At 41.4% G+C, this 27,561-nt stretch overlaps 1 protein-coding gene across 2 annotated transcripts in view; it reads right to left on the bottom strand.

Moving 5' to 3' along the window:
* The window catches only part of MAN1A1 (mannosidase alpha class 1A member 1), a 68,667-nt gene extending 41,343 nt beyond the window's left edge, over positions 1-27,324 (bottom strand). Inside the window, exons 1-2 of one of the 2 annotated variants that reach the window (XM_089530487.1) lie at positions 26,330-27,324; positions 6,851-6,947 (exon numbers count right to left, since the gene is read on the bottom strand). In XM_089530487.1, the coding sequence (XP_089386613.1) occupies positions 6,851-6,947; positions 26,330-27,001 (769 nt within the window). In that variant the 5' untranslated portion in view covers positions 27,002-27,324. Of the gene's footprint in view, positions 1-6,850; positions 6,948-17,319; positions 17,963-26,329 lie in introns of those variants that run through there. The other variant, XM_089530488.1, reaches the window with a different exon arrangement.
* Between the last annotated feature and the right edge of the window lie 237 nt (positions 27,325-27,561).

Raw genomic sequence — 27,561 nt, 5'->3', positions numbered from 1 at the left:
GCCTCCCTCTCCCTCAAGATGGAGGATGAAGGGAGGGCTCGTCTTCTTCCAGGCAGGCCTGGTGGAGCTAGCCTGCCTCTCTCTCCCTCAAGATGGAGGATGAAGGGAGGGCTCATCTTCTTCCAGGCAGGCCTGGTGGAGCTAGCCTGCCTCTCTCTCCCTCAAGATGGAGGATGAAGGGAGGGCTCATCTTCTTCCAGGCAGGCCTGGTGGAGCTAGCCTGCCTCTCTCTCCCTCAAGATGGAGGATGAAGGGAAGGCTCATCTTCTTCCAGGCAGGCCTGGTGGAGCTAGCCTGCCTCCCTCTCCCTCAAGATGGAGGATGAAGGGAAGGCTTTTCTTCTTCCAGGCAGGCCTGGTGGAGCTAGCCTGCCTCCCTCTCCCTCAAGATGGAGGATGAAGGGAGGGCTTTTCTTCTTCCAGGCAGGCCTGGTGGAGCTAGCCTGCCTCCCTCTCCCTCAAGATGGAGGATGAAGGGAGGGCTTTTCTTCTTCCAGGCAGGCCTGGTAGAGCTAGCCTGCCTCCCTCTCCCTCAAGATGGAGGATGAAGGGAGGGCTCGTCTTCTTCCAGGCAGGCCTGGTGGAGCTAGCCTGCCTCCCTCTCCCTCAAGATGGAGGATGAAGGGAGGGCTCGTCTTCTTCCAGGCAGGCCTGGTGGAGCTAGCCTGCCTCTCTCTCCCTCAAGATGGAGGATGAAGGGAGGGCTTTTCTTCTTCCAGGCAGGCCTGGTGGAGCTAGCCTGCCTCCCTCAAGATGGAGGATGAAGGGAGGTCCTTTCTTCTTCCAGGCAGGCCTGGTGGAGCTAGTCTGCCTCTCTCTCCCTCAAGATGGAGGATGAAGGGAGGGCTCGTCTTCTTCCAGGCAGGCCTGGTGGAGCTAGCCTGCCTCTCTCTCCCTCAAGATGGAGGATGAAGGGAGGGCTCATCTTTTTCCAGGCAGGCCTGGTGGAGCTAGCCTGCCTCTCTCTCCCTCAAGATGGAGGATGAAGGGAGGGCTCATCTTCTTCCAGGCAGGCCTGGTGGAGCTAGCCTGCCTCTCTCTCCCTCAAGATGGAGGATGAAGGGAGGTCCTTTCTTCTTCCAGGCAGGCCTGGTGGAGCTAGCCTGCCTCCCTCTCCCTCAAGATGGAGGATGAAGGGAGGGCTCATCTTCTTCCAGGCAGGCCTGGTGGAGCTAGTCTGCCTCTCTCTCCCTCAAGATGGAGGATGAAGGGAGGGCTCTTCTTCTTCCAGGCAGGCCTGGTGGAGCTAGCCTGCCTCTCTCTCCCTCAAGATGAAGGATGAAGGGAGGTCCTTTCTTCTTCCAGGCAGGCCTGGTGGAGCTAGCCTGCCTCCCTCTCCCTCAAGATGGAGGATGAAGGGAGGGCTCATCTTCTTCCAGGCAGGCCTGGTGGAGCTAGCCTGCCTCCCTCTCCCTCAAGATGGAGGATGAAGGGAAGGCTTTTCTTCTTCCAGGCAGGCCTGGTGGAGCTAGCCTGCCTCTCTCTCCCTCAAGATGGAGGATGAAGGGAGGTCCTTTCTTCTTCCAGGCAGGCCTGGTGGAGCTAGCCTGCCTCTCTCTCCCTCAACATGGTGGATGAAGGGAGGGCTCTTCTTCTTCCAGGCAGGCCTGGTGGAGCTAGCCTGCCTCCCTCTCCCTCAAGATGGATGATGAAGGGAGGTCCTTTCTTCTTCCAGGCAGGCCTGGTGGAGCTAGCCTGCCTCTCTCTCCCTCAACATGGTGGATGAAGGGAGGGCTTGTCTTCTTCCAGGCAGGCCTGGTGGAGCTAGCCTGCCTCTCTCCCCCTCAAGATGGTGGATGAAGGGAGGGCTATTCTAAAGTCTTAAATAAAGGGTTGTAATTTGCGCACATTGAATAAAATATATAAAAAGTTGCAATTCCAGTAAAAAAAGACACAGTTTGTCATGGATAATATAAGAACAACTCAATGTACACTTGGAAGATAACTCTCACTAACTTACTTTCTAATAAACTTTCATTGCATTGGACTCTGCATTTGTTCCAAGTGTAAGCCATTATTTCTCTAAATCAAACAGAACTGCTGTTTGTTTTTCTGTACTGGATAAAATGGCTTGTTGTTGCAGTCAATGAGAGGGAACTAGAGAAATGCATAGCTAACCATTTATATACTAGGGATCTTGTGAGGATAAATACCTTCATTTTGGTCTTTATTTTAATCAGTCACATAAATCTTACATCATATTCCTTCTACATATTCTGATACAAAAACAGAGTTCTTTAAGAGACCAACATGCTATTTGACATAGCATCATTTATAGGACAAAAGAGGGTAATCCAATTTACAATGAATAGAGCACAAATAGGATACAGTTATTTGATTTACCAATAAATCTTAGAACTAATTAAGCTGCCAGAAGGAAGTGTTATTGAATTTAAAATAGTTTTATCATATTAAATCAGCGTAAGCTATAAATACAAAATGTCAGTTTACAATTCCATCAGGACAATTCACTTAGTAAAGGATCCGATTTTTAAATGTCTCTAAAAGCAAGTAAACAGAATAGAGATGTTCAGCTTCTGCTAAACAGCCCCAGGCCATCTAAGCCACACTGTACAGCATAGTACGAGGAAGATTGGCATGACATGTAAGAGCAAGCAAGTTGACATGAGTGGGAGTGTGCACTCCCCCCCCCCCCCCAATTGCTTTCCTTGGAGACCTGTTACTTGCAACAATCTAAGAGGGATGCTGCAAAGTTCTCAGTGTGACCCACTTCCCAAAATCTAAGTGTAATATTGTCACTGTAGTTTGAAAGAGTGTCCTTTTGTATTATAAACTGCCAATTTGCAGTAACATAGCTCTGTGCTTTACAGACTATAGCAAAGCTTTTGACTACTTAAAGACATGGGAGTGCCACAACATTTGATAGTCCTGATGAGAAATCTATGCCTAGAACAAGAGGCTACTGTGAATATGGAGAATCAGATTGGTTCCTAATTGGTAAAGTTGTCAGGCATTTTGAGTGATCTCATGATAAATCTTTGGTACGATTCGTCAGTAATTACATCATGATAGTTACATCACGATGGTCCGGAGACAAAGCAACAGTCCTTGTAGTAGTGGCACTTCAGTTCACCATGGCCCAAAAAATTAAAGATTCAAAGAGTAGCAGGAATGGTCACGGCTACAGTTTTTTGGGATAAGGTAAGTATTTTGATGACTATCTTCAGAGGATCCAAACTATTAATGCAGACTACTACTCAAAGTTGCTGTGCTGATTAAAGTAGGCATTGAAGGAAAAATGGCAAGGGAAGCTGTGGAAAGGGGCTCCCAAGTTGCAGGATAGTGCACTTGCTCTCAGGGCTGGCAAAACGATGGATGTTTTGAAGAATATGGGGTTTGAGTTCATAGACCATTATCTGAGAGGGGTCCTGGTAGACTACAAGTTGAACATGAGTCAACAGTGTGATATGGCAGCTAAAAAGGTCAAGGCAATTCTAGGCTGCATCAATAGAAATATAATGTCTAGACTGAGGGAAGTAAAAGTGCCACTCTATTCCGCTTTGGTCAGACCTCACCTGGAATATTGTGTTCAGTTCTGGGCACCACAACTAAAAATTATGTTGACAACTGCAGCATGCCCAGAGGAGGGTGACCAAAATGGTGAAGGGTATGGAAACCGTGCCCTATGAGGAGTGACTTAGCAAGTTCGGTATATTTAGCCTGGAGAAGAGACGATTCTGCTTAAGTAGTTGAAGGGGTGTCACATTGAGGATGGAGCAAGCTTGTTTTCTGCTGCTCCAGACACTAGAACTTGGAACAATGAATGCAAGCTACAGGAAAAGACATTCTACCTAAACATTAGGAGGAACTTCCTGACAGTAATTGCTGTTCAACAGTGGAACACACTCCCTCAGAGTGTAGTGGAGTCTCCTTCTTTGGAAGTTTCTAAACAGAGGCTGGATGGCCATCTGTCGGGGGTGCTTTGATTATGTGTTCCTGAATGGCAGGGGGTTGGACTGGACAACCTCTGAGGTCTTTTCCAACTCGACAATTCTGTGACCACCCACCTAACTCACCAAATCTTGCTCCATCTGACTATTTCGCATTTCCAATCCTTAAGAAGAGTTTGAAAGGAAGGACATTTCCAAATGATTCAGAGGTGATAGCAGTAGAGCAGTATTTTTTTTAAAGGTTAGAGAAACTTGAGCAACAACATGCCAAGTGTGTAAAATTTAGGGGTGAATATGTGGAATAGCTTTTAAGTTTCATGTAGAACATGCTCTTCAGGCCAAGAACTTTTCAGCACCCCCTCATAGTAACAAACTGTAAGGCTGCTATAGTAACTGCAATTTGATTTCATGTCCTTGTAGTGAAGTCAACATAGACTATATTCATTTGTCTGAAGCTTATACATCAGATATCTTAGCAAAAAATTGTAAGCTAAAATTCTGAACACTTTTGGAATATCATGAACTAGCTGTGTGCTGGTACATGCAGCTCTTTCCCTCCAGCTTTACTCCTTCCACCTGCACGAATTTAAATAATCCAGACCAGTTTTTTTTTTTTTTTTTGGGGGGGGGTATCTTGGTTTGCCAATATGAAACAAGATAGGAATGATAATCAATCAAGAATAAACTGATATATAATTCTGGTTTACGAAAGGAGCAAGAAAGGCAGGGCTTCCAGTTTGGATAACATTCTAAAACTTTCTGGTTTATTTCTCCACAGACATGCTAATGGGAAGCAAAGAGGTTGTGTACATTTGACATACATTTGCTTCAAGAAAGAACTTTTTTTACTATTATTTCTGTGGGTAAAATCAAAAGCCACTACAAAAGTAATTAAGCCCTGAAATCAATTAGTAATCATAGCATCTGATATGTGCTACCATGAATCTTATTTTCTATAATGGAATACTTGCAAAAATGATTATCTACTAGACTATATGTTGCTACATATAGTCAATTTATTTTGCAAACCTTATCCAATCTGATGCTTCAGACTTGAAATGATAGATGCAACTCCTATAGTACTACAATCCTGTTCTGCCAATTTCCAATGATCTTTTTAAAAGTAAGTTCTAAGGACAAATAATGAAGGACAACTCCAAGTTTTCTTGGATGAAAACTGATTACTTGAAGCCATTACCATCTGGGTTGAAATCTGCTTATTGAACAGAAACAGCCTTGGTAAATGACTAATGCAGGAAACTAGGCAGAGGGAGTATATCCCTGTTGATTTTGCAGGACCTCACGGCAATATTCAGCACCATCAATTATGGTAGATCTCTAGGCCTTCTGGCTGATATGGAAGTTGGGTCACTGTTCTGAAGCTGTTTCTCTCATTCTTGTCTACACATTCCAAGAAGGTGAGGGGATTGTTTATGGCCATTAGTCAATGGGTTGATACTGACTCTCTATTATCTTTAACATCTACATGAAGCTGCTGTGTAAATTTATCCAGAGGTTTTTTGTTTTTTTTGGAACACAGTTTCATCAATATATTGATGATATCCAACTGTATCTTTTGAAATGGATGTCAAGGAGGATGTGGAGGTCTTGAATTGTTGTCTAGAGGCAGTGAAGGATAGGATGTTGGCAGACAAACTGAGGTACAATCCAGACAAAACAAGTGATGATGCTGAAGACAATATGGCATTGGAATTAATATATGTTCTGGTTGCATTTCCTTTGAAAAGAGTAGATGACTTAATAATGCTTTTGGACCCAGCTTATGGAAGGTGGAAGACCTCATGATTGTGGTGGTCAGACATGCATTTGACTGGCACTGGTTGGTACACCAGTTATGTTCCTTCCTAGAGAAAGTGGACTAGACCATAGTGTTTAATGCCTTAATTAGATCCTACAGTAATGCACTCTCTAAATGGGACAGCTCTGATTAGAGACTACAGCCACTGGAAAATGTGATGATGGATCTGCAGTCTGGTGAGTGATTTAGAAACTGTATCACTGGTCTTGTCTATATGTCCCACCATTGGGGAGAACAGGTTGGTGAGTAAAAAAAGACTTGTAGCAGTCATCTAGACTATAGAAGTGTCAAGTGGCTAAAAATTATATAATTTTTTAAAGAAGAGATATGACCCAAGAGCAGATTTCCACTTTGGATTTTTGGATGGATGAAGGTAGAGAGAAGGTGACAGAAAAAATAGGACTCTTCTATTGTAAGGGCAAAAGAGATGTGAGTGAATAAAAATATATATATATTCTGTAATACAAGCAAACAGTTTTGTTGCTTTTTAATAAACATATATCAATAAAGTTTCTTCAAACAGTCAGTAAATTTCTACAGAAAACTATCATCTACTGGAAAACTGCAGATAGTCAACTTTTTAAAGTATTAAAGAAGCAGAACATAACTGTCAAAGGATTAGACAAATGAAGAGTTCTAAAGAATTCAAAAGTTTGCTCCACCTTTTGTGCCAGTCTGGAGGTACTGCCCATCTGTGCATCACCCTCTCCCCCAGTGCACAAACTTGTTTGTCCTTGCTTTTTAAGTGTATGAAAAGGTGTTAACAATTTTCCAATTTGACAGAATTTCACCATCAACACATAATGTTTTTATAGCTTTTATTTATTATTTTACCTCAATCACGGGATTCAAGGTTTCACAGCTAGAGAACAAAAATCGTAGAAATAAAGAATGGAAGACTACAGCATTCCATTGGTGCTGTAGGCATGTTATTTCCTGTATCTGAAGGACAAAATAGTGACAAAGTAATGCTGCTTTCATTTCCCCCCAATAATCAACCATTTAAAGATAGCCACGTGTCATAACATCTGGTTAAGAGCACACATGTTTCTAATGTAATCTTTTACTTCAGAGCAGTAAATCAACTGATGTCACTAAGCACAAAAGCACATATTACTTACCAAATAAATTGCTTGAGTGTCCTTGTTTCGATATGGGTTTCAGTTCATTTAATCCCCATGCGTAATGTTTATAATTATCCCAGGCGTGTTTCATCATCTGGTGGGAAATGAAAGCAGGATTATAATGTTGATTTAGCAAGAAACCACCATGGTAAATACTAGCAGAAAATATACTGTACTCCAAAGATCCATGCATTTAACTCAGTGGTTAATTAAATCCATATCACATTGTAGACATAACATTTTAACATTAAACATTTTTACAGCAGCAGCATGTTGCTGTTGTGCTATTTTTAGTTCTAGTAATATGCCTGCTTTTATCTAATTCCGTTCCCTATGATTAATTAGGAATCTGTAATGCTTACCTATTAATTCTAATTAAGATGTTTAGTTAAAAGACTATTAATCCCATTAAGAAGGTTTTCTTTAAGATGACAAGTTTCTGAAAATATTACAGCAAAGCTTATATATTTTATTCACCTACATCATATGTTTACAAAGTTACAGAAGGTAAATCCAAAAGCTTGCAGAGGTTGCAAGTTTTGCTAAAAACTATCTAACTGAAACAACTTGGTTAGGTGAAAAGAAAGTTTGGGGAATAAATGGCGACAGGATATTTTCATTAAAGCGCATTTTATTATTATTATTAACCTTTATTTATGAAGCGCTGTAAATTTACACAGCGCTGTACATGCAATCTTTTTAGTTAGACGGTTCCCTGCCCTCGGGCTTACAATCTAAAAAGACATGACACAGAAGGAGAAGGGAGTGGTGGAGGGAAAGGGTAAGAGGTCCAGCAGTTCCTCTCTACCTCCGAGGCCTGGACCAAGGCAGATGGACTGGAGGGAGGGCTTGGCTTCAAAATGGAAGGTTAATCTTCATCCACGGAAAATATATACTCTCAAGTAGGATAATACAAATACAATACATAGCAATACAGGAAATGGTCTGATAAACAGGCACTAAAAGAACATCAGATGGTAAGCGACAATTATGCAATGCCTGGGAAGGCTTCTCTGAACAGGATAGTTTTCAACTCCGTTTTGAAGCTAGTTAAAGAAGTGATGGCTCTTGCTTGTGGGGGAAGAAGGTTCCAGGAGTGAGGGGCAGCAAGTGAAAAGGGGCGAATCCGGGATGGGGCAGAGGAAATCCTGGGCTGGGACAGCAGACCTTGACTACCAGAACGGAGGGCCCTGGTGGGAAGGTGAGGAGAAAGAAGGTCTGATAAGTAAGGAGGGGCCAGTCCATGGAGGGCTTTGAATGTCGACAGCAGGAGCTTATACTGAATGCGGAAAGGGAGGGGGAGCCAGTGAAGGGATGCCAACACAGGAGAGATGTGGTCAGAGCGGTGGGCGGATGTGAAAATGCGTGCAGCTGAATGTGGGACAGAAATTAAAGGACGGAGGCGAGAAAGAGGAAGCCCAGCCAGGAGGACATTACAGTAATCAAGTCGGGAGATCACTAGGGCATGGACCAGGATCTTGGCAGTAGAGGCGCAGAGATAAGGTCGGATTTTGGCAATATTGTACAGAAAGAATCTACAAGCCTTGGCTGTGGTCTGGATCTGAGGGATACACGACAGAGAAGAGTCAAAGATAAAACCAAGACTGCGGGCTTGCTGGACTGGTTGAATAGAAATGTTGTCCACAGAGACAGAAAAAGAGTGTTGAAGGGTGGGCTTAGGAGGAAAGACAAGAAGCTCCGTCTTGGACATGTTGAGCTTCAAATGCCCATGGCGCATCCACTGCGAGACAGCTGTGAGGCAGGACGAGACTTGCTGTTGAAGCATTGGAGAAAGGTCAGGGGTGGAAAGATACAGCTGGGTGTCATCGGCATAGAGATGGTAGGAAAAACCAAAAGAGCTAATGAATTTTCCTAAGGACAGTGTGTAGAGAGAAAACAGAAGGGGATCCAGAACAGAGCCCTGGGGAACTCCAACAGATAAGGAAACAGGAGAAGAAGTCTGACCCCCTGCAACTACTGCAAAAGATCTGCCAGACAAGTAAGATCTAAACCAGTCAAGAACAGAGCTCAGATACATCTGCTTACGATGCAAAAATTGTTTTATGCTTATTAATGTTGTAAAGTGGTGTAACCTAGAACTCTGGGGAATGTTAAATTAGCTCAATATTGGCTAGGTTACATCAGCCTTGGGGCCTTGTCTCTATGTTTACGGAGGTAGGAAGCAAAGAACTGCAGAGGCAAGATTTGGTAGAAATTATCCTTTTATTAAAGAAATTATGCACACACAGAGAATTCACACACTCTCACACAAACACACAAGAAGCTAAGAATCAAAGGTGTTATACTGGAGTAGAATTGAGGCTTCACTAACAATAGCGATGTTGCTCCAGTAGGTACGGCTTGTTGGATGGGATGTGGGACTCATTTGTTCTGGAGTGCTTCAAGTGGCAACAACAAGCCGGGTCTAATGGAGAGGCAAGAATAACAAAGTGGCTGCATACAATCCACTGAGTATTGGAAATGTGAGGTTTTATATAGGGAAAACTCAGCCTGGGGCCTAGTCCAGGTGTCTCATGATCAATAGTCCAAATTGTATGAGGTAGCCCTCTAGGATGGGGACTTCTGAGATGAGAATTGGTATGCAAATAGACCGATTCCTGCTTTAGATAGCCTGCAGGACATGATAGACAAGAACAAATAATGCACAGGAACTGATGTATTGTTCCTTGATGGAATTCTCCTTACCTTCCCTTATTTTGTGTATTTGCAGCAGCAGCATCCCTTTAAAAAATACCACTAACTTTTAACCTTCATCAGAAATATGGATTAAGAATTACCATTGGCCAGAACTTTCTACTACTGCCAGAAGAGGTTAGTAACTAGCTAGATTATTTCAATGTTAGCTAAACTGTATCTATCTGTGGCCCTAGCCTAGGGCATCTGAAATTCATTGATGATAGTGCTAACCAAGGATGACCCTGCTTAGCTTCCAGTGTCAGACAGGATCTGGTGCCTTTAGGGCATTTAGGTTCACAAATACAAATGAACACAGATAAAATAACATTTTATTTTAAATATATAAAATATATATAATATATATATAAAATATATATATATATATTATATATATATATAATATATATATATATATATATATATATATATATATATATAAAATATATAAGCAAAGCTTATATATTTTATTCACCTACATCATATGTTTACAAAGTTACAGAAGGTAAATCCAAAAGCTTGCAGAGGTTGCAAGTTTTGCTAAAAACTATCTAACTGAAACAACTTGGTTAGGTGAAAAGAAAGTTTGGGGAATAAATGGCGACAGGATATTTCCATTAAAGCGCATAAATATAGATTGACCACAGACTTTAACAAGTTTTGGAAGATGTAGGTGAAAGCATTCTATACTAAGAACAGCTACAAACTACATACTTTCCAATATTTCATAATTGAAAATCTAATATTCTTATATTTCCCAGCATTCATATTTCCTTATCCCAATCATCTCCACTCTTCCCCTGCTATTTTTGCCACTATATAGCAGGAGAGTAAAACTATCCTATTCCCAATTGTGTGTGATATGCTTTGCACATGTTTGGGCTATATTTCCTAGAGAGGATGCAAAAAGAAACCAAAGTTAACTCGAAAGAAACCAGTTAGATGTGACCTTGGTGCTCAGACCAAATACCAATTCAAGAATGCCTGCAGAGACATGCCGTCAACCTCCTCTACTTGCTTCCAAATGTCTATTTCCCGCAATATACATGCCATTGCCTTTGAAAAGGAGATTGCAATGTAACACATACCTAATACACCTAACTTTCTTCAAATGTAAGACTATACTTTAAAAACAATTTCCCATTTGCCTCTGCATCTTGATTTTTTTTAAAAAGATGTTTGTTGGGAACTGCTGACTTCATCACTGTGAATATCATCCTATTAAGCAATTCTAAGCACGAAGACACTTCCGTATGCTTCCAGCACATTTAGTGTGACAAACTGGTAATGGAGGAATAAACTGCATCACCACATAGTTAATAGTCATGGCTTTCCTTTCTTTATAATTCTGTAGTCAGCTTCTTTTCCTCCTTTTGGGCAGAGTACGTACTAGACTGGTGTTCTCAGCCTGGTGCCCTACATATGTTCTGGACTACAGCTGTCATTACTCTGACCACTGTCGCTGCTGGATGAGGCTGTGGGAATTGAGAACTGAGAGTCCAAAACACCCAGAGGCTGGTAGACTGGGGAAAGGTAGATTCTATACTAAGCTATTTATAACTAAAGGAAAAATCTGATAAACATTTAACTTTGTTTAGGCCCTTGGTTGAGACACCTTGATAATCACTTCTGATCATCTTATAAATAAGTCGAGATTTCTTATTAATGTAAGTAACTTGGAAAGCTCCAAGGGGCTTTTAAAATGTTTTTAAATGAACATAAAAGTCACAAACTAGCCATCTTTCTTTCTTTGCTGCTTCTACCCCTTTACAAATCATACCTCAATGAACAGGGGAGCAAGTAGGAAAAACATCCCACAATACAGGAAGGGCCCTGTGAAACCTCCACTTCACCAACTAGTAACATGCAAAGGATCATTTCCTGCTAAAGACCAGTGACCAAGGTTTCAAGCCCCAAGATTTTTGGTAAAAACAGAATCACCAATTATCATTCGCCACTGTGAAGGACTCCACAAAGCCCCTGATGTTCCTCCCTTTAAAAAAGAACACCCACAAATGTACCCGTGGGGTGAATTTTGCAAATGTGGAATAGTGGCTTGAGCATTAGATTGGAGACTTGGGTTTGAATTCTGGCTAGACCATGGAAATCCACTGGGTGACCTTGAGAAAGTTACACTCTTTCAGAGGAAGGCAAAGGCAAACCCCCTGTGAAGAACCTTGTCAAGAAAATTCCATGATAGGGTTTGCCTTAGGGTCACCATAAGTTGGAAACAACTTGAAGGGACAAAGCAACAACAAACAAAATCATCCACAAATATGGTGGTTAAATTCTGAGAATTATACTGGCTGTTCTGACTATCACTTTATAAATCTTTACTTAATGTTGATATCAAAATGTTGACAGCTATTTTATCTAACAGATTTCAAAAAGTCATTCCATGTTTGGTAAGTCTTGACTAGTAGATGTTATCAAACACAGGCAGGGAGCTGGTAATACAGTGGATCCTTGTTATACGCTGGGGTTTGGTTCCAAAATCCCCCGTGTATAACAAAATCCGTGTATGCTCAAGTCCCATTAAGTATAATGACATAGCAAAATGGTGTCCCTAATAAAAAATGGAACATCAAGGTAAATTTATACTTTTTTGGAACATTTTCAAACCATGTATGCTTAAATCCGTGTATAAAAAATCCGTGTATAAGAAGGGCCAACTGTATTTGGTTGTGGCTCTATTTGAAACTCAGAATTGATCAGCAAGCCATTATTTATTTAGATGATGAGAAGGCCTTTGATAAAACTTACTGTCTATTTATTTTCACAGTATTGGCTAATTTTGGGTTTTGTAAAATATTTTTTAAATGGATATTTTTTTTTATATTTGAACCAAGAGCACAGGTTATGACCAATGCTTTTTAATTCATTAATTCATTTTTCTTCTTTTACAAAACATTGAAACAGGATACAAGGCAGGGATGTCCATCGTTTCCTTTAATACTGAACTTGTCCTTAGAACCTTTAGCATGTCCTATCAGTCAACTTTCAAGGATCAATGGATTTGTGGATTGTCCACTTAGAATTTGAAAATGTCCTTTTTGCAGATGAACTATTGCTGTTCATTTCAAAGCCCCAGCAACAGATCCCTGTTTTGATGCAGTTGGTTAATAATTTCAGTAAAATATCTGGGTATTCAATTAATCGGGATGAAGGAAACGAAATCCTGTGTGCTGTTGATGGTCCACAAACTTTATTATCTTAAAAAGTCCATAATAAAGTTTTTGGACTAACACCATGAGGGACTTAGTTTCCTTTATCTCTTCTACCATGAATACATGCTTTCCAGTTTTTTGTTCTATTCAATCAATTGGTCCAAGTTAGAAATATTGCTAGTAGGAGACAAGACAACTCCAGCATATTTAAAGCATGGCAGTTTCAATACTGCCCAAATTCTATTACTTGTTTGGATGTAATTATTCCTAGGGACTTATCTCAGATGATTAATCTTAATATAAGTAAACATATTGCACAAGATTTAGAGATGACTCTGTGGGGTAAGGCAAATGTGATTAAAATTGATGTTATGCATAGAATTGTTAATGTTGTTAATGGAATTCCTCTACTTATACCTTGCAAGTGTTTTTAAAAACTACATGCATTGTTTAGTAGAGCTGGGGCCCATCTTATTTTTTAGATTATAAGTCTGAGGGCAGGGAAACATCTGAATAACTATCTCTAAGCTGCTCAGAGCTGTTAGGGCTGAAGAGTGGGGTATAAATACCGTAAATCATCAATCAATCAATCAATCTCCTTCTAGAATGCAAATTTTAATCGAAGAGGAGGGTTCAGCCTCCCAGATCACCTTACATACCATATCTTTTATTTTATGTTAATATTTGGACATATCCACTTCAATTAAGTAATCCACCATGATTAGTCTTGGAGTCGTCAATTCTGGCACTCCTATTATAAATGGATGGTAGTTCTCACAAGGACAGTGTTTTGCCAACATTTTCAGCATTTAGAACTGTGTGCCAAATATTGTCTCACCAACTGCAATTTGACCCATATGCTTATGCCAAAGTGACTTTATGAGGAGATCCAGATTTCAAAAGGAAATGGTAAGGAAACATTTTTATGGCAAGTGTGAGCTAATAATGGGATTCTTTCTTTACACCAGATGCTTGGTGTTGATGGTGGGTTTATACCTTTTTCAATTTTGCAAGAGCAGTTTAAATTACTCTTATCAGCTAAATGCCAATATCTACAACTGAAACATTTGTTACAATCAAGATTTGGCCATGCAGCTTTAAGTGCATGTGAGGTTTCCTTAAATTTAGAGACATTAACTGAGGCTAACCAATTATCCATACCAATAATTTATATCTATCCATCTAGATATATCAATTATCTATAAATAAATATGTGTGAAGATTGCAGCATGAAATAGCAAGAAATAGAGAAGGGAAATATCTAATTCTGACTAATCAATGGCCATCAACTTTTCGACCTATAAGTAGTATGGCTATAGACCTCCAACGACAGTGCATCTACATTGTAGAAATAGCGTAGTTTGACACCACCTAACTGTCATAGCTCTAGCCTACAGAATACTGGGGTTTGTAGTTCTGTGGGGCAACAGCATTCTTTGTCAGAGGCTCTCTCTCTGGCTTTACTTTGTGAACGAAGATTCAGGAAGGACTCATCCCGCGCTTTCTACAAGCGCGTTGATGACTAAAAAGGCCGATCTGAGATAAACAAGTCCGGTTGCAGAAAGCACAGCAGAAAGTCTCCTTGGGTGATGTTTCCAGGTTGTGGTTCTTTCTGCACTGTCGTTTCTGTTTGAGACTCGTTTGGCATGAGCTTTCAAAAAAGGCTGCAGCATCGTGGATAGTGCGTCTCCATGCCTCCCGATGCGAGGCCAGGGCGGACCATCATTGGTGATCAATTTGGCCGAGCCTGAGATGTTGTTTCAGGGAGTCCTTGTATCTCTTCGAGGCGCCCCTCTTACGCTGACCCGTGGTGAGTTCACCGTAGAATACTATTTTTGGGATGTGATGGTCCTTCATCCTAGAAACGTGTCCTGCCCAGCACAGCTGCATCCTCAATAGCATGGCCTCAATGCTGGTGATCCCTGCTTGCTCAAGGACAGCAACATTTGTCACAGTCAGTCCAGTGTATATTTAGAATTGTGCGTAAACAGCGCTGATGAAAGCGTTCGAGGAGTTGTAGGTGTTGGCGATAGGTGACCCATGTTTCAGACCCATAAAAGAGAATAGACAGTACAATGGCTCAATACACACTGATTTTGGTGCTTCGTCTCAAGTGTTTGTTACTCCACTCTTTTGTGAAGCCTTCCAAATGCCTTCCAAATGCACTATATGCTTTTGCTAGTCTGTGATCGATCTCTTCATCAATCTTGGCATCTGAGGAGATGATGCTTCCCAGATAGGTGAACTGCTGAACAGACTTAAGCACAGATTTGCCTATAGTGATGTGGGGATGGTAGTGTTCTTCCTGAGTTGCACAATGGTAGAGAACTTCCGTTTTCTTCAAGCTGACTTCCAGCCCAAAGAGCTCTGCAGCTGTTGCAAAGCAGATGTTAGGCGCTGCAGAGCTGCTTCCATATGGGCGAGGGCAGCATCGTCAGCAAAAACCAGAGGCTAAAGACCTTGTAAAACTACAAAGCCCAGGATTCCGTAGGATGGAGCTACAACACTTCCAAGTGATGTTAAACTGCATTATGTCTACAATGTAGATGCACCCAACATCTTAAACAGCAGAGATTGCACTTTTGAGTAGACTGGTTGCCACAGTATTGATTCAATAAAGGGATTTCTAAATCTCTCTTGGAGATACAATACTACCAATACTTTCTCCAAAGCATATGTTTTGGAGTTGTCCCATAATAACTACATTTTGGGAGGAAGTAATCATAAGAGTAAATTTAGTGTAAGGAAGTTCCTTCATATTCAGGAATGTGCATGATGTTTTGCATTATTTACTTGCTTCTTGCAAATTAAAAAATGGCCAATGGAAGTGGATTTTCATTTCCACTTATGAGTGCTAAAAGACTGACACTTCATTCCTGGAAATTTATTTTCCTTCACCTGTGATCCAATGACTAGAACATTTAACACTGCTTGCAATATTTGAAAGAATACATATAGGCAAAATGTACAAACAGACTTATATTTGGACACTTGATCACCTTTTAAAGAAACTAATTGCTAATGGGGCTACTTTTCTTCTTTTTGTGTTTTTATTTTCCTGCTTCTGTTATAGTGGAACTTTATCGTATGTAACTGAGATCCCTTCTGAATGTAAATAACTTTTTTTAAAAAAACTAATCTCTCTGAATCCCCAAAATTATTCTTTTCATGCTTTTCAAACCACGCCAAAATAGCAAGTAAAATTTATGCAGTATTACTTCTGGTATGCTGAGAAGTGACAGTGTCACACATGTGAATGAAAATCCCTACCTCATCCTCACCTAGCTGCCAAGCCCTGCTCTTGTGCTCTCTCTAGTCTTAAGAGAAAGCAACCTCAAGGGAGTGCCAGAAAAGATTTATAAACAAGACTGTTTTAAAATGGTGTTATATTTAAAGAATTATGGATTTATTAGAAGTCCTTTTCCAAACTGTATCTTATCTTGAGTATTTATATTAAGTTTGATAACATTTAATTTAGGATTTTTTGAGCTTGAATTTATTCTAAACTAACAGTATATACATGTGGGGGAAAAAACAACCAGGTGTTGCTTTAAGTTCACAACACTTTATTCTTACACCAGCCATCACTTTTTATGATTTCCATTTTGGTGGCCAAATTTATATTTATACAATTTAACAGGCTCTGGGTAGCTGGTGAGGCAGACTTATCTGCTTTCTACCTTTTCCTTTTCTCTTTTTTGTTCATACACACTCACTAATGAGTTCTGGAAGAAGCTTCCGTTACTCTTGCCTGTTGTAGGCAGACACATATAGCTACAGTAGGACAAGCTACTGCAGAATCCCAATCTTTACCAGCTCAAACTTCGTTTATTGTTTTTTTTACTGCATCCATGCTGCTGCAATCTGACACCCAAAGTCTGTCATTCACTAGCTCCTCTTTAAATTCTTCCCAATCTAGATGCTACTGAAAACCTTCCAACTAAATAGAAGACAAGAGGAAAAAGGGGCTGGTCGGGTATAAAAAGAGCTTTGTAAAAAGCATTGTCTTTGTTAGAGGTTTTGTTAACTGAAGTATGCCTGTGTTTACAAGACAAATTTTATTTTCTGAATGCCAATGTTCTATCACAATCCCATAAAACATGTACTAAGACTAGACCCAGAACACATATGAACTGAGTATCCTCATGCTAATAGATGTCTTGGTCCCTATTAGGATACCAGCTGTTGTCAGCCATGGGTGATGATCGTATCTGTCAGCTGGGGAACAGATTGAGACCCACTCTTCTCATATGCTAATGGACAAGTATCAGATGGTAATAAGGTAAATCACTTGGAAATGGGTGACTGATTAGGACTATGGTACACAAGCCAATTAAAACAAGGTTATTCTGATTTAAGCCCATCCATTTCAAAGATGATTTTGCTGTTCTTGTTATCCATCCATGGCTATCCTGTAGATGAGACATCTCCAAAACTCCCTTGTCCTCCACTGCTCTGCTTGGTTCCTGGAAATTCATACTCATGACCGCTTTTATAGTGTCCATACATTTAGCATCCAGCCTCCCTCTTACTGCTTCCTTCCACCTAGCATTTTCCCCTCCCAATGAGTTGTGTCTTTTCATGATGTGGCTAAAGTAATACAACCTTAGTTTACGCATCTTGGGTTCCAGTGAGATTTCTAGTTTGATCTGTTCTAGGATCCATTTGTTTGACTTCTTGGCTGTCCAAGGTATCCTCAGCATTCTTCTCCAGCACCAATTTTGAATGAATAGCTTTTCTTCTTATCCACTTTCTTAATTGTCCAGCTCTTACATCCATACATGGTAATAGGGAATACAATGGCTTGTACAATTCTAGCTTTCATGCACAGTTGTATATCTTTACATTTTAGGATCTTTTCTAGTTCTTAAGCAAGTGGAAATCCAAGCTTCACTGTATATTTGTTTTGTGAAACTACAAAGAGCAGATGTAGTATCTCATCTACACTGCATTTATTGTTAGAATCTCATCTACAATACCCTACGTGCTTGCTCCCCTTTTCTCCCAATGAAGCTGCCTTTCACTAAGATTTCGTACACCATTTGTTCTAGTTGCATATTTTAATTTTTTCAATGAAAAAAAAACAACAGACTAACTAGCCTTCTGCTCCGATGAAAGTGAAGCCGGCAGTAGGAGTCGCACTCATACACAAGCCACAGTTCTCTCAAGTAGTGCTCATTTCAATGTCTTTTCAATAACTAAACTACAAATAACTGTAAATTTAGGGTATGTGTAGCTTGGGAAAAGAAGGTTTAGAAGTGATTTGAAGGGGTGTCACATTGAGGATGGAGTAAGCTTGTTTTTTACTGAGAATTCCCAGAGAATAGGACCTGGAGCAATGGATGTAAGGTACAGGGAAAGATTCCACCTCAACATTAAGAAGAAATTCCTAACAGTAAGAGCTGTTTGACTGTGGAATACACTCCTTTGTAGAATGATGGAGTCTTTTTGGAAGTCTTTAAACAAAGGCTGGATGGCCATCTATCAGGGGTACTTTGTTTGTGTGTTCCCGCATGGCAAGGGGTTGTACTGGATGACCCTTCCAACTCTATGATTCTAATTATTTTATTGCTTGATTGACAGGTGGGTGAGATGCAAGATAGTTTCCAGTATTAACCCCCCAAAAACCATCACTACACACACACACACACAATTAATCATACTATTAAAATCTGAATTAAGTCAAAAGTCCTTTAAATTAAGTTTAAGACTCCAATAAATAAAATGGAAATATTAAATCTATCTACAGAAGTTCCCTCCTATTTGCTGTGGTTACCCAACAGTACTTTGAAAACTAAATTTGGTTTGACCCAAATTGAAACAGGATCATTTTTGCACTATTCCTGACTTGATCTTTAGATCACTGAAAACCTAAATAAACTTTCAAGGATTCTTGATCTCTTCCATGACTTTCCCCCCTCAAATGGCCATTCCCTCCCCCCCCCCCCCACCTAGTCTGAGCAAAACAGCTTGCCATTCAATCTGAGGGACCAACTAGGACTGCATTCTGCAAACCATGACTTGAAACTAGGATCAATCCATGAGTGAGATTTGCAAACCATAATTTGTCAGTTCCAATGAAGTGGCAAATTATGATTTCTCTCAAAGAAAGAAGAATGGAAGGAAGGGACAATGGACTACAAAATCCTGCATTTTGGAGAACATTATATCTAGACTCTATCAAATGTACTATGTTAAAATAGAAATCTGAGAGAAGTAACAAGACTAAAAAAATATGCATTCCAAATAAGATTAAAACATCAAAGTACAAAAAAGCATGTCCCAAGTACTGACTGAACTACAGTAATATTTGTACTGAGTGCTTGCAGATGAACATGACTTTACTATTCAGGTAAGACCACATTTCCTGCAGAGTGGTATTGCTACCATCTAAAAGGTGGCTAGGAAGAAGAGAAGGCCATATACAGAAGGTAGATGTATAGTCATAACCATTTTGCTGCTTTTTAAATAACTGCTGACAAAGAGTTGGGGTGGGTAGGCTTTCCCCAGCATGAAAGACAGATAATACAATTTCAACTCCATTAGTAACAGAAAACTTTAGGAAGAGGGAGCTAATGTACTGGGACTTAACTCTTATTTTACCTCCAATAAAAGAAAACCTCTTTCCTTTAAACTACAATTGTAAGTTTTATCTACACATCACCTAGAGGTTTTTCCAGATGTAACAGGACAGGGGCGTGTGAAATTCAATGTTCGCTGTCTAGAAAAGCAGCTGTTAGCTTTGTATCAGACAGGAACAATCCTGGATCTCAAGGGAAGTTACTTTTATGTTGCTAATGGAGTTGAAATTTTGATACCATTCTTTTATTGCCCTTTATCCATGTCCCCACATGGCTAAGAAGAGGAGTGGCATTTGCCTGCACTGACATTGCTTCAGAACTACATTACAACAGAAGCAACATCTGATAAAAATGCAGACTTGTGACTCTCCCACTGCCATTTTCCTTATTCTGTATGAGGTTCAACATCTTCTGACTGATAAAGAAGCTAGCAGAGATTCGATTTGCATTATTTAGCCTGTGCATTTTGGTTGTCTAATAACCAAATAAATGTATCACTCTTTTGAGATTTTGTTGTATTTTGGCCAACATCACTTTTCTTCTTCTGTATGAATTTCAATCATCTTTTCCCTGTCGAGGAAGCCATTGGAGCTTCAAAGGCATGCATGATGTATTTTATGCATTTTGCTTGACCAATTAAGGTATCACTCTTTTGTATTTTGGTTTTTAATGTATTTTAAGTGTTTGATATTTAGTACAAATAATATTTATATAGCTCTTTAAAATTTAACATGTATTGCTAATGTAAATGTACTGAATATGATATTGAAAGTCTGATGTTAATGCTGAAACTTTACTTCTGATCTTGAAAAAGTGCATTTCTCAGAGCTGCAGATGGGTGGAGAACGAGAACCACACAAGCAAGACCTACTCTTTCTTTTATACAACAGAACCAACAGTACTACATTTTACTGATAATTCAGCAGTTACCCTTGCTAGACCTAAAAAGAAAAAAAGGAAAAGAAAAAAAAAGGAAGCAGAACTTGGAAACAACTTTAGCACATACTCTACATGTGAATTTTAGTCTGTGATATCCTATTGTCAACTGCTTGTTTTCTCTACTTATGTAGTCTAAGTTCTTTTATTGCCCTTTATCCCTGTCCCCACATGGCCATTTTATACAAGATGTAAGAATCTCTGTCCCAACCTTTATGCAATTTTAATCATAAACTATTTGTATGAAACAGGGAACAAGAAACAACCAAAAATTAAGTGAGCTGAAATTTATCAGACATGTGTAGTACGACCTTGTTCATGCACAGAAACAAGTCCAGTAAGTACAATGGAGACTTTTCATAACTAAATGCAAAGAGGATTTCAGGTTAGATTTCTTAAAGTATTACTACAGAACTTAGTATTCTACTCAGAAAAGTTCTAGACACTCATACAATGAAAAGCAATATAATGTGACTTGACCATAATCCTCCTCAAGATTTGCAATGGGCAATCCAACAAAGTTAAATTGCTACTACATGATGGTACCAATCCCGTTAAAACCGTTTTGCTCAAACTACAACTAATATCACTTCATATTGTGAAGTTAATAGCACTATGCTATTATGTGAATTTCCTTTTCACTTTCTCAAGAATCCACAAATCTACTTCTATTAGTAATTTCCAGCATTGAAAGTGGAACCATTTATTTTTTAAAGAGAGAAATCAATACTGTTATCCTAGGAAAGCAAGTGTTAAAAGTTTGGGTTTGCAGTATATATGGCAATTTTTAAAAAATGTGAATCGGAGAAGCCATTGTAACAAATGGTATACTAACACATACTAAACTGCACAATCTAGTCCACCAACTTCTGTAACAATACTCATCAACATGTATCATACCACATTTATACTCAGGCCATATGGATTGCCACAGAATACTTATGTAGCAAGCTTGCTTCTGCTGCCAGAAGCACTTCTCTATGCTTCAAAAGGTACATTATGCAGCACTGTTCTTTGAACACACACTATGTATCCTTACTAAGAAGCTACATGGGACTCAGGAAGGATTTCTAAAGTAATCATGTACTGAGTAAGGCTGTCATGATACATTCATTAGGGCCAGAATCAAACTGTACAGTGTCTTGTTTTCTTGCCTTGGAAAACAAGTTTCAAAAAGATAACACACAGTAACTAGCATGATGCAGCTCAACTCCAAACATAAAGTTGCTTCTAAAGCAATCTGTGCTACAAGCAGCTTAATTTTTTTATTGAAGATTAATAGAGTCCATAGTGACAAGCAATACTTAAGTTATAATTTTTAATAATGAGAGCTATAGGCAACAGTTTAATGTGTATTATTGTGCCATGTAATAAGCTTGCAACAGTTAAGATAAAGGTGAAAGGTTGCAGGAATCATTAAAGACAACCTACCACAACTGGTTATAAGACCAGAATGCTATGCAAATCTGAAAACTTAAAGTAGTTCTTGGACTGAGTATCAGTATCCTTTTCCCCACCACAAAAAGAAAAAAGCTAGTGTGTGTATAGTCACTAAAAAAGAAGAGAAATAACAACACCTTTAACTAACTGTCAGATTCAGGAAAACTTAGTTATGAAGGCTACCTACAAATGTACTGATTTGGAAGCAAAATACAAGAATGAAACAAGATGGCTTGACAGGGTTTCCAATTTCTAGAGAGGAGTAATCACACCAATGTAAGCAGGAACAATTGGTAATATCTAACCTTGGAATTCAAAGCTATAGAAAAAGCACAGTGATTGTTACGAAGTTTACTGAAAGAACAAAACAGAACCACTTAGCATTCCTTTCATTTCATTTAGAATTACAATGGGCCTTTGATATCTGCTGGGGTTTGGTTACAGGACTCCCTCATAGATATGAAAAACCATGGATGCTCAAGTCTGATTATATATAATGGTGTAGTATAATGGTATTCCTTATATAAAATGGCAAAAATCAAGATTTGCTTTCTGGATTTGTTGGAGGGGGGGAAGGGGGATATTTTCAAACTGTTGATGGTTGAATCCATGGATGCAGAATTGTGAATACAAAGGACCAACTGCATTTTCCAAGTAGACTCAGATAGGATTTCAGCCAAGGTACACTCATCTAGAAGTATCCCATTAAGCTATGGGTGGAAAACCCTTGGCACTTCAGATGTGGTTTGACTCTCATTTTCCATAATGTATTATCATTAACCACGACAGCTGGGATGGATGTCACCTAGTGTCCAACAACATACAGCTGGCCACAGTTCTCCACCACTGCATTTAGCTTAGTTGGACTTTCAAAAAGGAGATGGCAGGGCACCCAACCACAAAGTTATGCATATTACAGCTCTCTGATCTTGGTCCTTATTTCCAGACTTAAGTCTAGCTTGTAAGGCTAAAATCCTATGGTACTGTTTCTGTGATCATGCAAAAGAATCTTGTAGCAACTTTGAGATGGAGAGAAAGAAGTCTGCAGCATAAACCTTTGTAGTCTGGGCTTACTTCATCAGAAGCAACCTCTTTCCCCCAGTTACTCTAAAAGGTACTAAAAAAGATCCCTTTGTGTACTGATCCAGACTAACATGGCTATGCGAATAAACTACAGACATTGAAATCATCCAGCCAATAAGTCGTTTTCAAATGCTCCAAATTGCACGGAGACTCATCTGGGAGTGCGCTGGCTAAAAACCATTTAAAGTGTTAAAAACGTGCAGCAAAGTAACAAAGACTGTGCTGAGAATGGTATCAGATGGATCAAGGTGCCAGCAGAATCTTGAAGTTACTGAGTGTTCTGCAAAAAGATCACCAGTACATGACTGGGTCATGTTCCACATTTATGTTTATCTCTTTCAAGGCACTGTTTCAGAATCATCAGAACCTTTTAGTACGGTAACATAAATATAGCAAGCTCAACTATAAACCTCTGTTTTCCTTCTGTCAGCAGTTTCCCCTGTCAGCTTTTGTTGTTGTTTACCTTAGTGCACTGGTGGGAATTCAAGGGGTACAGATCAGTGGACGTCCAACCGCCCCCCCCCCCCCATGGGTGAGATTCCTATGTATCCTATAGCCTGCCCCACAAGTAAAGATGCACAGAATGCAAGGTACTGAGTGGCTCAGAAGGCAGGTAGGTGAGCACAGGCAAATGACTGCTCTTCAGGCAGTACGCACCTGGGGAAATCTGACACTGCAATTTGACAAATGAGATTCAGAGTTCATGGCCAACAGAGTGAACAGTTTTTAGAGTGCCACTGTTGCCTTTCCACTCATTCTTTTCCTTTTCTTCCTGTACAACAAACATAGCAATACCATGCCTGCGGAATAATCTAATTGGATACATCATCATAGCAGTTCTGAAGATTTTTAATAATTACTTTTAAAACAAGTACTGTTACAGCCACCTCTTTAAAATGCAGAACATTCTATCAGCGCACTTACGAATACATTCCTGACACGGTGCTGGCTTGTTTGGTTAACCATCATCTGTTCATAAATATTAGTATAAGCCGTGCAAAGTACCAAAGAGTACCCAAGAAAATGGCAAGAGTCATGATACTGTGTAACTGACAGCGTCCTCTTTGACTTACTCCAAAAGCTTTGAAAGTAGCTTTTATTTTATTTCCCTAATCGTCTGAAACAGAAGCTTGAACAAGGACTTTGCTCTTATCATACAAAAATGCAGCGCAGGTGGAACATCACAGACCCATGAAATCAGACTCTTGTAATTACAAGCCTGACATGTCAGCCAAATAGTTACTGATAACAGCAGACACTTTGATCTTAAATTTAATTAGATGATTTATTGAGCGATTCAGCCTAATAAGGGTAACTTAACATAGAAACTGGGAAATTCAAGCTATTCAGTATTGTAAAAAATCAACAAAAACAATCTCTAGCAGGCAGACACACAACTGGGGGAGGCTAGACCCATGGCCCCTGTTGCCTGCAGCCACCAGAACGTTTTCATCAAATCTGTTTGCTTCTTTCAAATTCAGAAGTCTCACGTCTCACATCCCAGAGAGCAAAGCAGTGTGCACAAAATCTCCATAGACTTCACAGCTTTGTGGATACCACACTCAAGCCACCAGTCCAAAACATAATACATCTACCCTGGATTTCATCCAAGCCTACTATATCTGTTGTTTTAAGGCTAAAATAATAATAGCACACACAGACACACATTTAACTGGCTACCTTACTATGAACCTTTGCTATACTGTATGCATTTTTAGTGCACTAATCTGAAGTTTGTCTTCCAGGTTCTTGCTCATTCGGGGATCATTTCACATGTTAAAAATGGAAGTGGCTTGCTCACATGTAGGATTTATCAGTTAAATAATTCTAAGATGCAAGTCACTTCCATGCAGCTTCTCTATGCAACTTCCCCCTGGGCACAGGGCTGCCAGTCTATATGTGCATTTTGTATTAACACATAAAGAAAAATGGCACATATGCAGGTGTTGTGCTAGATAGAAGGTCTGCTTTCCAACTATCACCATGTTTTAAAAGTTTAGCAACATCTAAGTCAGTGGTTCCCAACCTTCCTAATGCCGTGCCATGACCCTTTAAGACCCAAACCCATGAAATTATTTTCGTTGCTACTTCATAACTGTAATTAAACAGGTGTTTTCCAATGGTCTTAGGAAACCCTCATGAAAGGGTCATTTGACCCCCAAGGGGGTCCCGACCCACAGGCTGGGAACCACTGCTCTAAGTGAACAGCCACTACTATTCAAAGATATAGCCATGTTAGTCTGCAGAATCAGTATGTGGAGAGAGCTTGTAGCACCTCTGAGACTTACTACTGAAAGAAAGAAGTTGGCAGCATGAGCTTTCATAAACTACAGTCTATTTCCTCAGATGCATTAGACACTACTATGCTACTCACAGTACGATGTTTAGAGAAAATATCAACCCCCCCCCCCCACTTCTCCAATTTAAGGACCTACTTACAGGTTAGTGAATAAAAATCCCTGTTACATTTCTCCAAACCAAAAGAATATATAATCCAAGTAAAGAACTCCCAGGAGAGGAGCAGAATCTCCCACAAACACTAGAAGACAAGCAGATGCCGGGAGCTTAATGCAACGTCTCACAACACCTGAAACGCTTCCCCAGTTTCCAAATGCACTGCGATGGGTCTTGTATGGTACGGGTGGACTCAGCGCAGTAAATTTAACCCATATTTTCTCTTTTCAGTTACGTAATATAAAAGTTATTTAGCTTAGGAAATCTACTTTTCTGCCTTTACCCTTCCGCATGCCCACTACGTTCTGGTTCCAAGCACTGAGCTCTCTCAAGTGGCACTTGAACAGAAATAACTTCTGGCGGAGAATATATAGAGATATCTCTTTTTGCCTAAAATATCCAGAGACTGGCAACAAGATTCAAGGCAGCAGGGGAGGGAAAAGACCGTCTCTCTCTACCACAAACACACAACCCACCACCACCCTGTTTTGACAGCTGAGACTCAAGCAGGAGATGCCCAGTTAGGTCTCTACTTCACAGGCTCATAGAGCTGGAAGAGACCACAAGGGCCATCCAGTCCAACCCCTGCCATGCAGGAACTCTCAATCAAAGCATCCCCGACAGATGGCCATCCAGCCTCTGCTTAAAGACCTCCAAAGTAGGAGACTCCACTACACTCTGAGGAAAGAGTGTGTTCCACTGTCAAACAGCCCTCACTGTCAGGAAGTTCCTCCTAATGTTGAGGAGGTGGAATCTCTTTTCCTGGAGCTTGCATCCATTGCTCCTTTGTCTCTTATTCTCTGGAGCAGCAGAAAACAAGCTTGCTCCCTCCTCAGTATGACATCCCTTCAAATATTTAAACAGGGCTATCATGTCACCTCTTAACCTTCTCTTCTCCAGGCTGAATATCCCCAGCTCTTGGCACTGCTTTAATTTTGTTGTCTGGCTCAAGGCTATGGAATTCTGGGAGCTGGAGTTTGTTGTGGGGCGCAGAGCGGAACAAACTCCAACTCCCAGAATTCCATAGTCTAGAGCCAGACAACAAAATTAAAGCGGCGCCAAAGCGGGTTACCCTTCCAGTGTGGATGCAGCCCAAAGCCACCAAGAACGACTCCGCCCACCTCTTTGACCTTAGCCCTTCTCTCCCGGGCTTCGGGCTCGTGGGGCTCCCCTCCGACGGCTCCGATGGGTTTGCGGAAGGGCAGCTCGGGCAGCCCTGGCCCGGAGTCCTCCTCCTCCTCCTCCTCCTGGCCGCCGTCCTCCCTCCTGGCGCCCATCTGCTTCTTCCTCCTCCTCTTCTTCTCCTGGAGGAGGAGGAAGGTGGCCTTGTCCTGGCGGATCTCTCGGCGGATCTCGTCGGGGGGCTTGCGGAGGGTGTCCTTGGCCTCGCGCAGGGCTCGCTCGTGGTCCTGGCGGATCCTGGCCAAGTTCTCCGCCGCCGCCGCCGCCGCCGCCGCCGCGTCCCCGTATCCGCTGGTCCCAGGCAAGGCGGCCGGAGGAGGGTCCCCTCGAGCGGGCGGCAAAGGAGGCGGAGGGGGCTGCTGAGGGGGCTGCTGGAGGGCTGTGGAGTGGAAGAAGACCCCGCTGAGGAGCTTGGGCGAGTCCGGCAGGAAGAAGATGGCCCCGAAGCAGAGCGTGATGAAGGCGCTGAAGACCAGCAGCAGCACGAACTTCTCCGTCAGGCGGAAGGCGCTGGGGCCGGGGGCTTTCCTGGCGCCGCTGGGTCCGCCCAGAGGGGCCCCCGTTCCCAAGGAGACGCCCCCCAGAGGCAGCAGGCTCACCGCCATCGGCATGGCAACGGCGCCCCCGGCGGCGGGGGGAGGAACAGCGCCCTCTTCCTCGGGGTCGGAAGAGGAAACTTCCCTCTCGGCCGCTTCCGCGAAGGGAAGCTGACTCGCCGATCAAGGAAACCCCTCCTCCTCCTCCTTCTTCCGCGGCGCGGAGAAGTCCCTTAGGGGCTCCTGTCAGCTCCCGCCGCCGCCGCCGCCACCGCCTCCGCTGCCCATGTTGGAGGCTGAACCACCACCACCAGAACGGGCGCCCAGTCAGTGGACAAGGAGTGGTCCCTTCTCCTTTCTTGCTTTGCTCCACAGAGCGAGGAAGCAGCCTCCGTCTCTGGCGCCCACCGCGCGCGACTGAGCCAGGCAGCAGCAGCAGCAGCCTCGAGGAGGAAGAAGAGAACGGGCGCGAGGGGGAGGGGCTTAGAAGGAAGCGACGGCCCGGACCAATCCGGGAAGAGGCGGGACGGAGGAGGCGGGGCTTAGAAGGGAGCTGAAGGAGTGGGAGAAAGGGGAGGGGCCTCCAGAGGACGGGGGCGGGGCTTTGTTGACCGTTGGAAATAACGGGCGGGTGG

The sequence above is a fragment of the Sceloporus occidentalis genome, unplaced genomic scaffold, assembly GCF_023333645.1.
Source record: "Sceloporus occidentalis isolate IW3139 unplaced genomic scaffold, rSceOcc1.0.p SCAF_6, whole genome shotgun sequence".
Lineage (NCBI taxonomy): Eukaryota > Metazoa > Chordata > Lepidosauria > Squamata > Phrynosomatidae > Sceloporus > Sceloporus occidentalis.
This window is presented reverse-complemented; position numbering and strand designations above follow the sequence as displayed.